A 13,802-nucleotide genomic window follows, 5' to 3' on the forward strand; every position below is an offset into this window, starting at 1 on the left:
AGCCTGCTTAAGATTCTCTCTCTCCCTTTCCCTCTAACCACCCCGCCCCCTCACCTCTGATTGTGTGCACACATACTCTTGCTCACGCTCTCTCTCTTAAAGAAATAATAAAATAAAATACAATAAAATAAATTTGATGGGGGGGGAAGGAGAGGGAGAGCACAGAGAGGAAGGAGACTCCTCGCTGAGTAGAGCGCCCAACGCGGGACCTGATCCCAGAACCCTGAGATCATGACCTGAGCCAAAGGCAGAGGCTTAACTGACTGAGCCACCCAGATATACCAAAATACAATAAAATTTTAAGAACTCTAAATTCTTGTGGTTTTCTAGCACTAACAACTTTGTATTTAGGTTTAAACCAGCACCTGCCTATAGCCTCCTGATGCAGCCTTATCCAACATCTCACCAAAATGGAAAAACCCAATGAACCAACCATGCCTGCCTGAAAGGAGACGTTAAGGAGCGCTCATTCCCTGCCCCTCCAGATCAAAAACACAAATTCTAATCAACTTGAAAAATATGGCAGCTGCTTTCGGTGTCTTCCTTTTTGATGCCTCCATTTCTTTGGTATTGTTTCTACAGCCAAAGAAAAGACTACAACCTTCAGAAAACAAGGGAGTAAAAGATGGGTAATGGTGAGTAAAGGGAACATACTGTTTCCTAGAAAATGAAAGCAGTCATTTTTTTAAAATTCAAAAAGAGTACTAAGTCAGGATTCAAGTTTTTCATATACTCCATCTTCTCAATCTTCAAAGTTGGGTGAAGAAAAAAGATGAGCCCATGATCCTTTTTCAGTCCAGCAGAGCTTCTCTGGACAAAACCCTGTCAGTCCTGAAATTGGGCTAGGAGCTTTTTAAACCCGCAATCTACCTAATTAAAACCCTGGCAATTCAAACAACACCCGTATGAACAAAAACAGGCATAAGAACAACCTCAAGCAAACACATCTGCTAACAAGGAAAGACGGAGGTAGGTACTGAGTCTAAATATGCCTCTCCTCATTGAAGGATGGAGCAAAGGAAACAACCAAAACACAGACCTAAGTAAAAATATTTCTGAGTAAGGAAAAAGAACATCAGCTTGAGAATGATGAAAATGATCTCCCTAAAGAATCAAAAGAACATTTTAGAATATAGCTTGTTATATTCCATAAAACACAAAAAGACATGGTGTCTATGAAATCAGAGCCAAAAACCATAAAGAATGCACAAGGTAGACAAAGAAAGTGAATCAGATAAGGGGGAAAAGTAAACTAAAATTGTAAATAATAGAATCAAAACTGACATAAGATACAGTAAACAGCAGAAAATATAAATTAATGTTTAATGAGATTCAGAAAAGAAGGTCAATCTTATTAAATACGACTTGAAGTGATAGAAATAAGGGGAAGAGATCAGGGATTCAAGCTAGAAACCAAGGAAGAGGCCAACGTAAGACAGAAAGAGGCAAAAATTAAGTATAACCACACATTTCCAGAAAAAAATTTAGAGACCCATGTACATATGTACCCTGGCAAAATTTTTTGAAATACAAAAATAAGGGGAGAGAGTACCTATAATCAACACAGAAAACAGATTAGTGTTTGTTCCTTTGGTCATGGTCTTCTCAGAAATAGTAAATACTAAAAAAAAAAAAAAAAAAAAGTAAAAGGTGCACACACATGTGTATGTGTGTCTTACAATAAGGAGGTAAAGGAGAAGGCTAACAGGTTATGACACAAAAAGAATACCTTTTATATGGGAAGGCAAGAGAGAGAATTCTCAGATCTATAAGGAAACAAAAAACTTAACACTGATATATCCTTCTTGAAAAATAATTACTTAAAATGTATTCCAGTCAACTAAAAGTAAGAAGACAAAAACTATGATTTAAAAAATATACTGCCAGGATGCCTGGGTGGCTCAGTCGGTTAAGCATCTGCCTTCGGCTCAGGTCATGATCCCAGGGTCCTGAGATCCAGTCCCACATTGGGTTCCTTGCTTGGCAGAGAGCCTGCTTCTCCCTCTACCTGTTCTGCCTGCCGCTCCCCCTGCTTGTGCTCTCTCTCTGACAAAAAAAATAAATAAAATCTTTAAAAAAAAAAAAAAATACATACTGCCAATGAGTTTAACAAACATGTGTAACTAATTATTGTAAATTAGGACATAAAACTGCTTGTAATATAAGAATTATTCTTATATAAAATGTTAAAATAATTTAATAATAATAGCCTAAAAACATCAGATGTTATTCAGACCGGGCTTATGGTTTATTTTATTTTAAGTTTATTTATATCACAGAGAGAGAGAGACAGCTAGAGAGGGAACACAAGCAGGGGGAGTGGGAGAGGGAGAAGCAGGCCTCCCACCGAGCAGGAACCCGATGCGGAGCTCGATCCCAGGACCCTGGGATCATGACCTGAGCCGAAGGCAGACGCTTAACAACTGAGCCACCCAGGCGCCCCTGGGCTTATGGTTTAGATATGTGCTCAATTCCAGGTTTTATACAGAAGGGAGTCAAATATACTACTTTTTGACTTTGATTTTGATAATTATAGAATAGAGGTAAAGTTTTCTGGAGGAAGATAATCACAGTGACTTTTACTATCTTTATTAATAAACATTACTATTATTGTTAATAAACAAAACCCTTTCTTCCAACCATCTTACCCAATAATAAAGAAAAACTGCAGATCCCCACCCAGCTGTGTCATGGGAGCCCTGGAGGTTCCTCCAACAGAACCTTCAGGGCCCCATGGAGCCAGCTGGAAAACTACTGCATTAGTACAAATGATGATCAAACCTACACCTTCTAAATCACTGGAGGTGATAAAATTATTAATCAATTTTATTTATACATCAGTAAGACTTATTTATATATGCATTTATATATCTGTATATACACACATACTACAAATGGCTCAAAGTTACTGAAGGAAATGTACCAAATGTTTTACTTGGTTAATGGAATTATGAGTGTCATATTTTTCAGTATTTTCTAAATTTATAAAGAGCATATATACTGCTTTTATAATTAAAAAAAAGTTTTTTATTTTTTAATTTTTTAAAAAAGATTTTATTTACTTGACAGAGACACAGTGAGAGAGGGAACACAAGCAGGGGGAGTGGGAGAGGGAGAAGCAGGCTTCCTGCTGAGCAGGGAACCCGATGCTGGGCTCGATCCCAGGACTCTGGGATCATGACCTAAGCTGAAGGCAGACGCTTAACGACTGAGCCACCCAGGCGCCCCAACAAAGTTTTTTAAAGAAGGGGTCAGTCAATATGCTAAATTGCATATTAAAAATATATTTTTAAAATATCATGGTATATTTCCTAAAAGTATCTTTTAAATTCCAGATTAAGTTTTTTGAAGTTTCTCTTGTAAGCACAAAAACCTTTAGACAAATACTTATATAAAAGACACAAAATGCTGGGCCGCCTGGGTGGCTCAGTTGTTAAGCGTCTGCCTTCAGCTCAGGTCATGATCCCAGGGTCCTGGGATCGAGTCCCGATTGGGCTCCCTGCTCAGCGGGAAGCCTGCTTCTTCCTCTCACACTCCCCTGCTTGTGTTCCCTCTCTCGCGGTTGTCTCTCTCTGTCAAATAAATAACTAAAATCTTAAAAAAAAAAAAAAAAAAAAGACACAAAATGCAAAAGCAGGGCTGAAAAGTACCTATGAAATAGTTATAAAAATTCAAGAATATTACAAAAACTTCTCTGGAATAGAAAAACAGTATTTTATGTTGTTTCCCACAGTTCCAAATGAAACACATACTCCATATATCTATTTCTCTAGTATATAGTTAAATATTTAAATCCTACAACATAAGATTTCCAATTTAAAGAGAAAGCTTAGAATATAGGTTTGATCCTAGTTCCTACTCAGATTCCCTCAGATTAAAGGAAAATATCCAAATGTTTATTATTTGTTATTTGGTTGACAGTAATTATGATGTGTGCAAAATCCAAATATACATAGTATCAATCAGTGCTTGTTATAAAATCTCTTACCACATTTTAATACTTACTCTTAACAAATCATCTATTCTTCCCTCCTTCTTTTCTAAGTCAGAATTCTTACTGTTTTCTAGTGCAGATATTTTTTCTATTGTGAGGTCAGACTATACAAAGAGAAAACAAATTAATATTAGTCTCAAAATATTACATGTCATCATACTTTTCTCATTACTTTTCTGGGGAAAAAAAAGCACTTGCTAACACAGATAGCCTGGAATCACATGGCTAAAGAAATTAAATCTGCTTTTCTCAACCCATTCTTTAAACCTTGTATTTTGCTACATCTGCCCTTCAAACACGTTAATTCTGTGTTTAACTCTGGTATCAAATATATGAATTCTCAAATGATTGTGCATTGAACAATACAGAAACATACTACTCTAGAAATGAAACTAACTGTGAATAGAAAAAGAGTTCAGAGGAGAGAGGACCCAAATCTCTAAAGAACTAACATGCCACCTAGTGGAAACAAAGAACAATCAGAAGGGGAGAAATGAAGTTTTCTGAATCAAAAGTCTGGTTCAACTGTCCAAAAGCTGCTCATTCAAATAAAATTAAGATCTCCTCCTGAGGACTGTATAGCTCTTAAGATTTAAGAAATTCTCTTAAATTGCCAAGCATCTTGTCTTGAAGCTAACACACTCCCAAGAGGCTTCAAGAAAACACAGTGTACTATTTGGCTAGCTCAACACTACAGAATGGAGGATGTATCCACTATCCTTTTCAGATACTAACTTTGAATGTTCACAACATTCCCTAAATTAAAGAGTTTCTGAAAACTCTTTATGGAGGCAATTATGTTGGTGTGCCACATGTTAAAGGAGTCTAGCTAGGTCTTGTCAAATAAGCAGGTACAAGGAATAAATTAACTACTTTCATAAAGTAGGGAATTAACATTCACTGAAGTGTATTAAAAGGACTGCCCTAATAAGCATTTTGCATACACTGTCTGAGAGAACTAGAATCAAACACATTTTACAGATGATTTGTATTCAAGAACCGAGGCCCAAAAAGATAGTGTAAGTTGTAGAGCCAGGATTTGAACCCCGGCCTAGAGGTCTCCAAAGTAAGTGCTTTTCTCTGCAACACACCAGAATGGTAAAGAAACACCTCAAAAAGTTAAAGCACCTTCCAAAAGACTTTAATACTCAAAATACAAGTTCTGAGTAAAATACACACAAATAATGAGGTAAAGTCAGAGAAATAAAGGAAAGACAAAGAGAGGACCCACAGATTTTATATGTGGTTAGCATTTATTCCTAAGCACATCTTTTCCTCTGTATATTGATCACTGACCTACCTGGGTCTGTCTGTGCTGGATGGAGATCTGTTTTTGGGAGCTGCTGGAATGCTCTGTGTTGCCAGATCCCGTAGAGGAGGGACTGTTTTGCTGAGCCTGTAATAAAGGTATATCGACCAATTACTAGAAAGTTTTGTATCTTTCTCCATAGACATTTGCTGTTTCGTTTTGTTTTTTAGATTTTATTATTATTTTTTAAAGTTATCTCTATACCCAATGTGGGGCTCGAACTCACAAACCTGGGATCAAGAGTCTCATGTTCCACCAACTGAGCCAGCCAAGCATCCCCCTCCACAAACGCTTGTATGAATGCAAACAATTATATAAAACAAACTCCTTCTGATGAAAGTCAGAAGTCAGGGCCATACAGCCAAGATGAAAGTAAAACAATTTAAATGAGAAGCAAGGTTTAACATGATAGCATGGATCATGTCCCTGTAAATAGTCTGAAGTATCAAATGTGCCCAAACGAATTTTTAAATATGTAAATTAGAGAAAATTAAAAGTTATTCCTGTAATAACAGGTCCTTTTCACTTATATGGCAACACGCCTTTGTCAGAAAAGGCTGGTGAAGCATCCAATGCACAGGGGATGCCTGGGACTCTGGGCAGAAAGAATTGTGAACTACTATTCAGAATAATCTTCTAAATCCACACACATTATCCACGAGCACACAGTCGTCCAAAAATCCAGGATGATTTCCAACACTGTCACTTGGATGATCATAACTTTTTATACACAAGTGACAGGGCATTCTAAGGCATTTTAAAATTTAGAAGGCTTAAGTCTCAACAGAATTCAACTATTTAGAAATATATAATCATACTCCCAAAAGTTCTTTTACTTTTTTAAGATTTTATTTATTTGAGAGAGAGAGACAGAATGATGGGAGGGGGATGCGCGAGATGGAGGCAGAGGGAGAGGGACAAGCAGAACCCAATGTGGGGCCTGATCCCAGGACCCCAAGATCATGACCTGAGCCGACGTCAGACACTTAACTGACTGTTCCACCCAGGCGCACCGCCCCCAAAGTCCTCTTAAAAACAAGACTAAACTTAACATGATACAACCCATCACAGACATAATTAGGAAATATTGGATATTCTGAGGATTATGGGCTAATGGCAATACATCTACTGCTACCATCTATCAGAGAATGTAGTGTTTCCACATATGTGAATTTTCTGATACTTCCTATATATTCCTTACCTATTTCTCTTATTCTTTTTAAAAGATTTTATTTATTCATTTATTTATTTGAGAGACAGAGAGTGAGTGAGAAACAGCATGAGAGGGGAGAGGGTCAGAGGGAGAAGCAGGCTCCCAGTTGAGCTGGGAGCCCGATGTGGGACTTGATCCCAGGACTCCGGGACCACGACCCAAGCCGAAGGCAGTCGCTTAACCAACTGAGCCACCCAGGTGCCCTATTTCTCTTACTCATTAACATAGGACCAATGCTATGCCCACTACCTACTGAGTAACTACTGTCCTCTAATTGTTTCACTGTGATGGTCACAGGCCAATCCTTACAAAACCCTATAAGATAGTTATTATTATTTCCATTTATAAAGAGAATGCAAATCAGAGACATTAAGCACCTCTGCAGGGTCAGAGAGCTAGTAAATGGGAGAGCATGAATTAAGGGCTACCTGTATCCACAAGAACCACTCTCACAAGCCACAGCAGACTGACTAGCTCCCATTAACAATTAGGGATACTGTCCCAACCAGGCCACAAGCAAGCTAATAAGCACTTCATACACACAATCATTCTGAAGGCTCACAACAGCTTTGTAAGTAGGGTAGGCAGTATTATCTCCATCTGTATTTATTCGTTCAACAACTGCTCACTCCCTATGTCTGAGCACTATGTTGGGTGTTAGGGACACAATGACCAAGTAAAACAGACATAAAACCCACAGGCCCAGTCATTACTCTGCCTTAATAAAGCTTACAATCACAGAAAAGATTTATTAAGCACTCAGTAAATATTTATTGAAAGAAGCTTAAATAATCATATAATAAACACAAAATTCCAACTGGGATAAGTGCTGTAAGAGTATACAACAGGACACATAATCTAATCTAGAGTCAGGGATGAATTCCTCAGAAAGTGGTATCAGGGTTAAGATCTGAAGGAAATAAGCAGTCAAGGAGAGTAGATGATCAGATCATTCCTGGGGGAGAATGTATACGTGAACACAAGGGGAAGGGAGGAGATTGATGTGGGTGTCAAAGAAGTCAAAAATGCGAAATCAGTCTCAAAGAGGTCAAGCAACAAGCACAGCCTGTGAGTGCTAGAGCTCTGATTAGAGCCAGCTGTAGCAAAGTCCAAATAACTGAAAATGTTCTTTACTCTTTCTACGATGCAGCAAAGCTATTTTTTTTTTTAAAGATTTTATTATTTATTTGTCAGAGAGAGACACAGCAAGAGAGGGAACACAAGCAGGGGGAGTGGGAGGGAGAAGCAGGCTTCCTGCTGAGCAGGGAGCCTGATTGAGGGACTCGGTCCCAGGACCCTGGGACCATGACTTGAGCCGAAGGCAGACGCTTAACGACTGAGCCACCCAGGCGCCCCAAGCTTTTTTTTTTTCTCTTTTTAAAGATTTTTATTTATTTATTGAGAGAGAGAGAATGGTAGAGAGAGCGCATGAGAGGGAAGAAGAAGGTCAGAGGGAGAAGCAGACTCCCTGCTGAGCAGGGAGCCCGATGCGGGACTCAATCCTGGGACTCCAGGATCATGACCTGAGCCGAAGGCAGTTGCTTAACCAACTGAGCCACCCAGGCGCCCTTTTTCTTTTTTCTTAATGGTTAATAAGGGTTATCATTACGAACCTCAAGTGTTATACTGAAGTATAGGAGCATTATCTCCTTCAGTTATCATTAGATTGCTCTTACAATGCTCTTCTTTTAAAGTGTATTTCTAGGGCGCCTGGGTGGCTCAGTTGGTTAAGCGACTGCCTTCGGCTCAGGTCATGATCCTGGAGTCCCGGAATCGAGTCCCACATCGGGCTCCCTGCTCGGTGGGGAGTCTGCTTCTCCCTCTGACCCTCTTCCCTCTCGTGCTCTCCTCTCTCTCATTCTCTCTAATAAATAAAATCTTTAAAAAAATTTTTTTAAGTGTATTTCTAAACAAATATGACTGTTAGAACTATAATTTTAATAAGAGCCAATAAGCACATGACTGGGGCACCTGGGTGGCTCAGACCATCAAGCATCCAACTTTTGATGATCCCACTCATAATCCCAGGACTCTGGGATTTTGACCTGAGCTGAAGGCAGACGCTTAACAACTGAGCCACCCAGGTGCCCCTGCAAAGATATTTTTAAGATGAAATCATAATAGCACTAAGAAACAAGACAGAGTCATGGATCAGAAAGATTTTAAAATTTTAAATTTTAAGAAACATTCAAGTAGTTGGCTTCAAATTGACAGAAAAAGTGAAATAAATTCATTGCTCAAAACATCAACAGTGAAACAGGCTGGGCCTTTTCAAGGGAGTTCCTGAAAAGCTTTTACACTGAGACTTTTATTTGCAAAAACCAGGAGTACATATGTGACAATTACCACACAATTTAAAACCTATAAGGTCCAGTAAAGGTCCCCTTGATCCCCCCTTACATACTGAGGGGCCTGGATACTACCACTTCTGACCCCAGGACAAAGCACAAGAACAGATGTCTTAAATAAAGCTGAAAAAAAAAAAAGTAAATATTTAAAAATGAACCAGAAGTGGGTCCAGGGGAGGGATGACACCTGGTATGAATACTGTGGCTTGAGGACAAAAGCAAAGAAAGTATAGTACCCCTGCCTTCCACAACTGATATAATGGAGAAAGAAATGGAATGTACTGCAAAGAATAAAAGAGTTTGCTCATCAAAACAAAGCCCTCCTTATTTTGACATTCTGCCCGAAGTTTACCAGACACTCAGAGCTCACAGTCAGCACTCCCACTACTTGGGAAGCAGCACTATGCCACTTGGACAGGAAAAGGCATGCCAACAATCTCTATTAACCACCCTTATTCATTCAACTAAAGCCAAACACACATTTTCTTTCTTCTTTTTTTTTTTTTTTAAGATTTTATTTATTTGTCAGAGAGAGAGAAAGCACAAGCAGGCAGAGCAGCGGGCAGAGGGAGAGGGAGAAGCAGGCTTCCCGCTGAGCAAGGAGCCCGAGCGGGACTCGGTCCTGGGATCATGACCTGAGCTGAAGGCAGACGCTTCACTGACTGAGCCACCCAGGCGCCCCCAAACACACGTTTTCAAGAAACCAACAGCACAAAAGGGAAGATCCAACATGAACAGACAAAAGATCCAAGAGAAAACAGATAATTCAATAAAAACAACTTTAAAAATAAAACATAAGTTCAAAGAGGGCCAAAGGATACTACAGCTATAAAAATAACAGCAAAGAACATGAAAAATAAACTTAAAACAGATTATCAAAAATTTGAAAACTGAATAGATTAGCTAAATAATAAAATGAACATAGCTGAATACAGAATCAGTCATCTGGAAGACAATGTCAAATCTCCCAGAAGATAAAACAGAAAGTCAAAGCAGGAAAGAAAAGTTAAGAAACATGAACAACACAGAGGTTCCAAAACAATCTATTAGACTTTCCAGAGGAAAAGAACAAAGAGAAAGAAATAATCAAGGAAGAGTAAAATAAAAATTTCTCTGAGGTAAAAAGGTTCACTTTAAGAGTAAAAAAGCCTACTATAGAACAACAGCATTAATGGAGAAAAAAGCAGTGGAGAGACTTCAAGAACAAAAAGATACCGTATGATTAATCTCAACTGATACAGAAAAAGCACCCAGCACTCTCATTTTTTAAAATTTAAATTCAATTAACATACAGTATATTATTAGTTTCAGAGGCAGAGCTGTGATTCATCAGTCTTATACAACACCCAGTGCTCATTATATCACGTGCCCTCCTTTATGCCCACCACCCAGTTATCCCATTCCCCCAACCCCTTCCCCTCCAGCAACCCTCAGTTTGTTTCTATGATTAAGAGTCTCTTATGGTTTGTCTCCCTCTCTGATTTCGTCTTGTTTTATTTTTCTCTCCCTCCCCCTATGCTCCTGTTTTGTTTCTTAAATTCCATATGAGTAAAATCATACAATTGTTTTTCTCTTATTTTTCTCAGTATAATACCCTCTAGGTTCCATCCACGTCCTTGCAAATGGCAAGATTTTTTTTGATGGCTGAGTAATATTCCATTGTATGTTTGTATGTGTGTATGTATATATACCACATCTACACACACACACACACACACACACACACACACACACACACACACCACACATCTTCTTTATCCATTCATCTGTTGATGGACATCTGGGCTCTTTCCATAGTTTGGCTATTGTGGACATTGCTGCTATAAACACTGGGGTGCAGGAGCCCCTTCAGATCACTACACTTGTATCTTTGGGGTAAATCCCTAGTAGTGCAATTGCTGGGTCATAGGGTAGCTCTATTTTCAACTGTTTGTGGAACCTCCATACTGTTTTCCAGAGTGGCTGCACCAGCTTACATTCCCACCAACAGTGTAGGAGGGTTCCCCTTTCTCCACATCCTCGCCAACATCTGTCGTTTCCTGACCTGTTAATTTTAGCCATTCTGACTCGTGTGAGGTGGTATCTCATTGTGGTTTTTGTATTTCCCTGATCCAGCACTCTTTCATGATAAAGACACTCAACAAACTCAGAATAGAAGGGAACTTTCTCAACCCCCCAAAAAGGCATCTCTGAAAAAACATACAGCTAACATAACACTGTCAAAGATCATGTGCTTTCCCCCTACGATCAAGAACAAGACGAGACAGGATGTCCACTTGAACCACTTCTATTCAACATTGTATTAGAGGGCAATGAGGCAAGAAAATGGAAGTCATCCAGATTGGAAAAGAAGAAGTAAAACTATCTCTATTCGCAGAAGACATTATGGTGTATACAAAAAATCCTACATTAAAATTATTAGAACTAAAACATAAGCTCAGCAAGATTGCAGGATATAAGACCGATACATAAAAATTAACTCTATTTCTCTAGCAATAGGCAATCTGAAAATAAAATAAAATTAAGAAAACCTGTATTTGCAATAGCATCAAAAAGAATAAATACTTAGAAATAATTTTAACAAAAGGGTAACATCTATACACTGAAAACTGCAAACATTATTAAAAGAAAACAAAGGGACCTAAATAAATGGACAGTTATCTCATGTTCATGCAATGAAAGACTTAAGAGGGCAATACTCCCCAAATTGATCAATAGATTCAGCATTACTATAAATCCCAGGTGGTTTGTCTGTAGAAACTGAAAAGCTGATCCTAAAATTCTTACGGAAATGCAAGGGATCCCACAGCCAAAACAATCCTGAAAAAGAACAAAGTTGAAGGAATCACATTGCCTGATTTCAAAACTTAATTACTACAAAGCTACAAGATACTGACATAAGCATAGGCTTACAGATCGATAGAGAAGAATTCAGAGTCCAGAAATAAACCCCTTACATTTATGGTCAACTGATTTCTGACAAGGGTGCCAAGACAATTCAATGGAGAAAGAACAGTCTTTTCACACAAATGGTGCTGGGACAACTGGATATCCACATGCAAAAGAATAAAGTTGGGCCCCGCTCCTGATACCATATATAAAAAAAATAATACCAAATGGATCACAGACCTAAATATAAGGGCTAAAAGGACATTGGGAAGAAAGTACAGGAGTAGAGTTTCATGACCTTAGGTAAAGCCTTCTTAGCTACAACACTAAAAGCATAAGTAACAAAAGAAAAAATAGATAAACTGGACTTCTTCAAAATTAAAATCAAACCCTTACAACTCAACAATAAAAAGACAACCCAATTAAAAATGGGCAAAGGGTCTATATAGACATTTTTCCAAAGAAGATATACACATGGCCATAAGCAAATGGAAAAATGCTCAATATCATTAGTATTCAGGAAATGCAAATCAAAACCACAATGAGATGTCACTTCACACCCACTAGGATGGCTAGAATCAAAACAACGGACAACAACAAGTGCTGACAAGGACGTGACACACGCTACTGGGTGTGTAAAATGGTACACCTGCTCTGAAAAACAGTTTGGCAGTTTCTCAGAAATAGTTACCATATGACCCAACAACCCCACTCTTCACTATATACCTAAAAGAATGAAAATATATGCCTATACAAAAACTTGGACATGAATGTTCACAGCAGTATTATTCATAATAGCCAAAAAGTGGAAACAACACAAACGTTCATCAACTGATGAAAGGGTAAAAAAGGCTGTGACCAGTTGAATACCAGGAGGACTGATTCTATCTTTGGATCCACACCCATGAAAACCCATAAGGCCGGAATAATAACCAAAGAAGAGGAAGTTATTTGTCACCATTTCATAGAGCTACTACTCCTTACTTTAAAAATTAAAATTTTATTTAGGGGCACCTGGGTGGCTCAGTTGGTTGAGCGACTGCGTTCAGCTCAGGTCATGATCCTGGAGTCCCGGGATCGAGTCCCACATCGGGCTCCCTGCTCAGCAGGGAGTCTGCTTCTCCCTCTGACCCTCCCCCCCTCATGCGCTCTCTCTCTCTCTCTCACTCTCTTTCTCAAATAAATAAAATCTAAAAAAACCCAAAAAACAAAAAACATTTTATTCAAAAAATTAAAATTGGTAATTAAAAGGTAAGAACTAAGCATTTAACCTGCCTTTCAAGAGGAACTATATGTCAGTATAGCCAAATAGGACCAGATGATAAGAGGAAAGTTCTATTTTACATAAGAATAGACACCAATAAAAGGTAAGTGTGATAACGTTAATTCAGCAATCTAGGAAAATGTTAGTATTTCTTAGAAAATGCCTGTTAAGTTATTCAGACAGGAGGGTCAGGATTTCTGAAATGTACTTTAAAATACTCAATACAAAAGTACATTTTTATTTTTTTTATTTTTTTTTTTGAAGATTTTATTTATTTATTTGAGAGGGAGAATGGTAGAGAGAGAGCACGAGAGGGAAGAGGGCCAGAGGGAGAAGCAGACTCCCCGCTGAGCAGGGAGCCCGATGCGGGACTTGATCCCGGGACTCCAGGATCATGACCCGAGCCGAAGGCAGTCGCTTAACCAACTGAGCCACCCAGGCGCCCCCAAAAGTACATTTTTAAAAATCAAAGTTTAAGAACATATATAATGTTAAAAGATGTAGCTTTCAAGGAAATAATAAACCTGACATTAAAAAAAAAAAAAGAAGATCCAAAAGCCCCTGACAACTAGAATTGTCTCAAAGAATCAAATTTAATCAACAACGAGGATGGGTTTTTTTTTTTTTGTGACTCCAATAAGATCACTTGGTTTTGCTCTGCCTAATAATGAAACCACCACAGTATTATAAATGTTCCTTACATATTTGCAAGTTTTAGAATAATTTATAAAACAGAAAATTAGCTAAAAAAAAAATATATATACTTAAAAGGAAAAAACCCAGGG

The 13,802-nt window shown here is 38.3% G+C and overlaps 1 protein-coding gene across 6 annotated transcripts in view; it reads right to left on the reverse strand.

Moving 5' to 3' along the window:
* Positions 1–13,802, reverse strand: part of TLK2 (tousled like kinase 2) — a 117,789-nt gene that overhangs the window by 38,051 nt on the left and 65,936 nt on the right. For all 6 annotated transcript variants that reach the window (XM_025890033.2, XM_025890034.2, XM_073883089.1 and 3 more), the window contains 2 exons: positions 5,295–5,390; positions 4,006–4,098 (listed from right to left, as the gene is read on the reverse strand). In XM_025890033.2, the coding sequence (XP_025745818.1) occupies positions 4,006–4,098; positions 5,295–5,390 (189 nt within the window). The remainder of the gene's footprint in view (positions 1–4,005; positions 4,099–5,294; positions 5,391–13,802) is intronic.

Source organism: Callorhinus ursinus, unplaced genomic scaffold (genome assembly GCF_003265705.2).
Source record: "Callorhinus ursinus isolate GAN/ISIS: 27379988/994484 unplaced genomic scaffold, GSC_fseal_2.0 scaffold50, whole genome shotgun sequence".
Classification (NCBI taxonomy): Eukaryota; Metazoa; Chordata; class Mammalia; order Carnivora; family Otariidae; genus Callorhinus; species Callorhinus ursinus.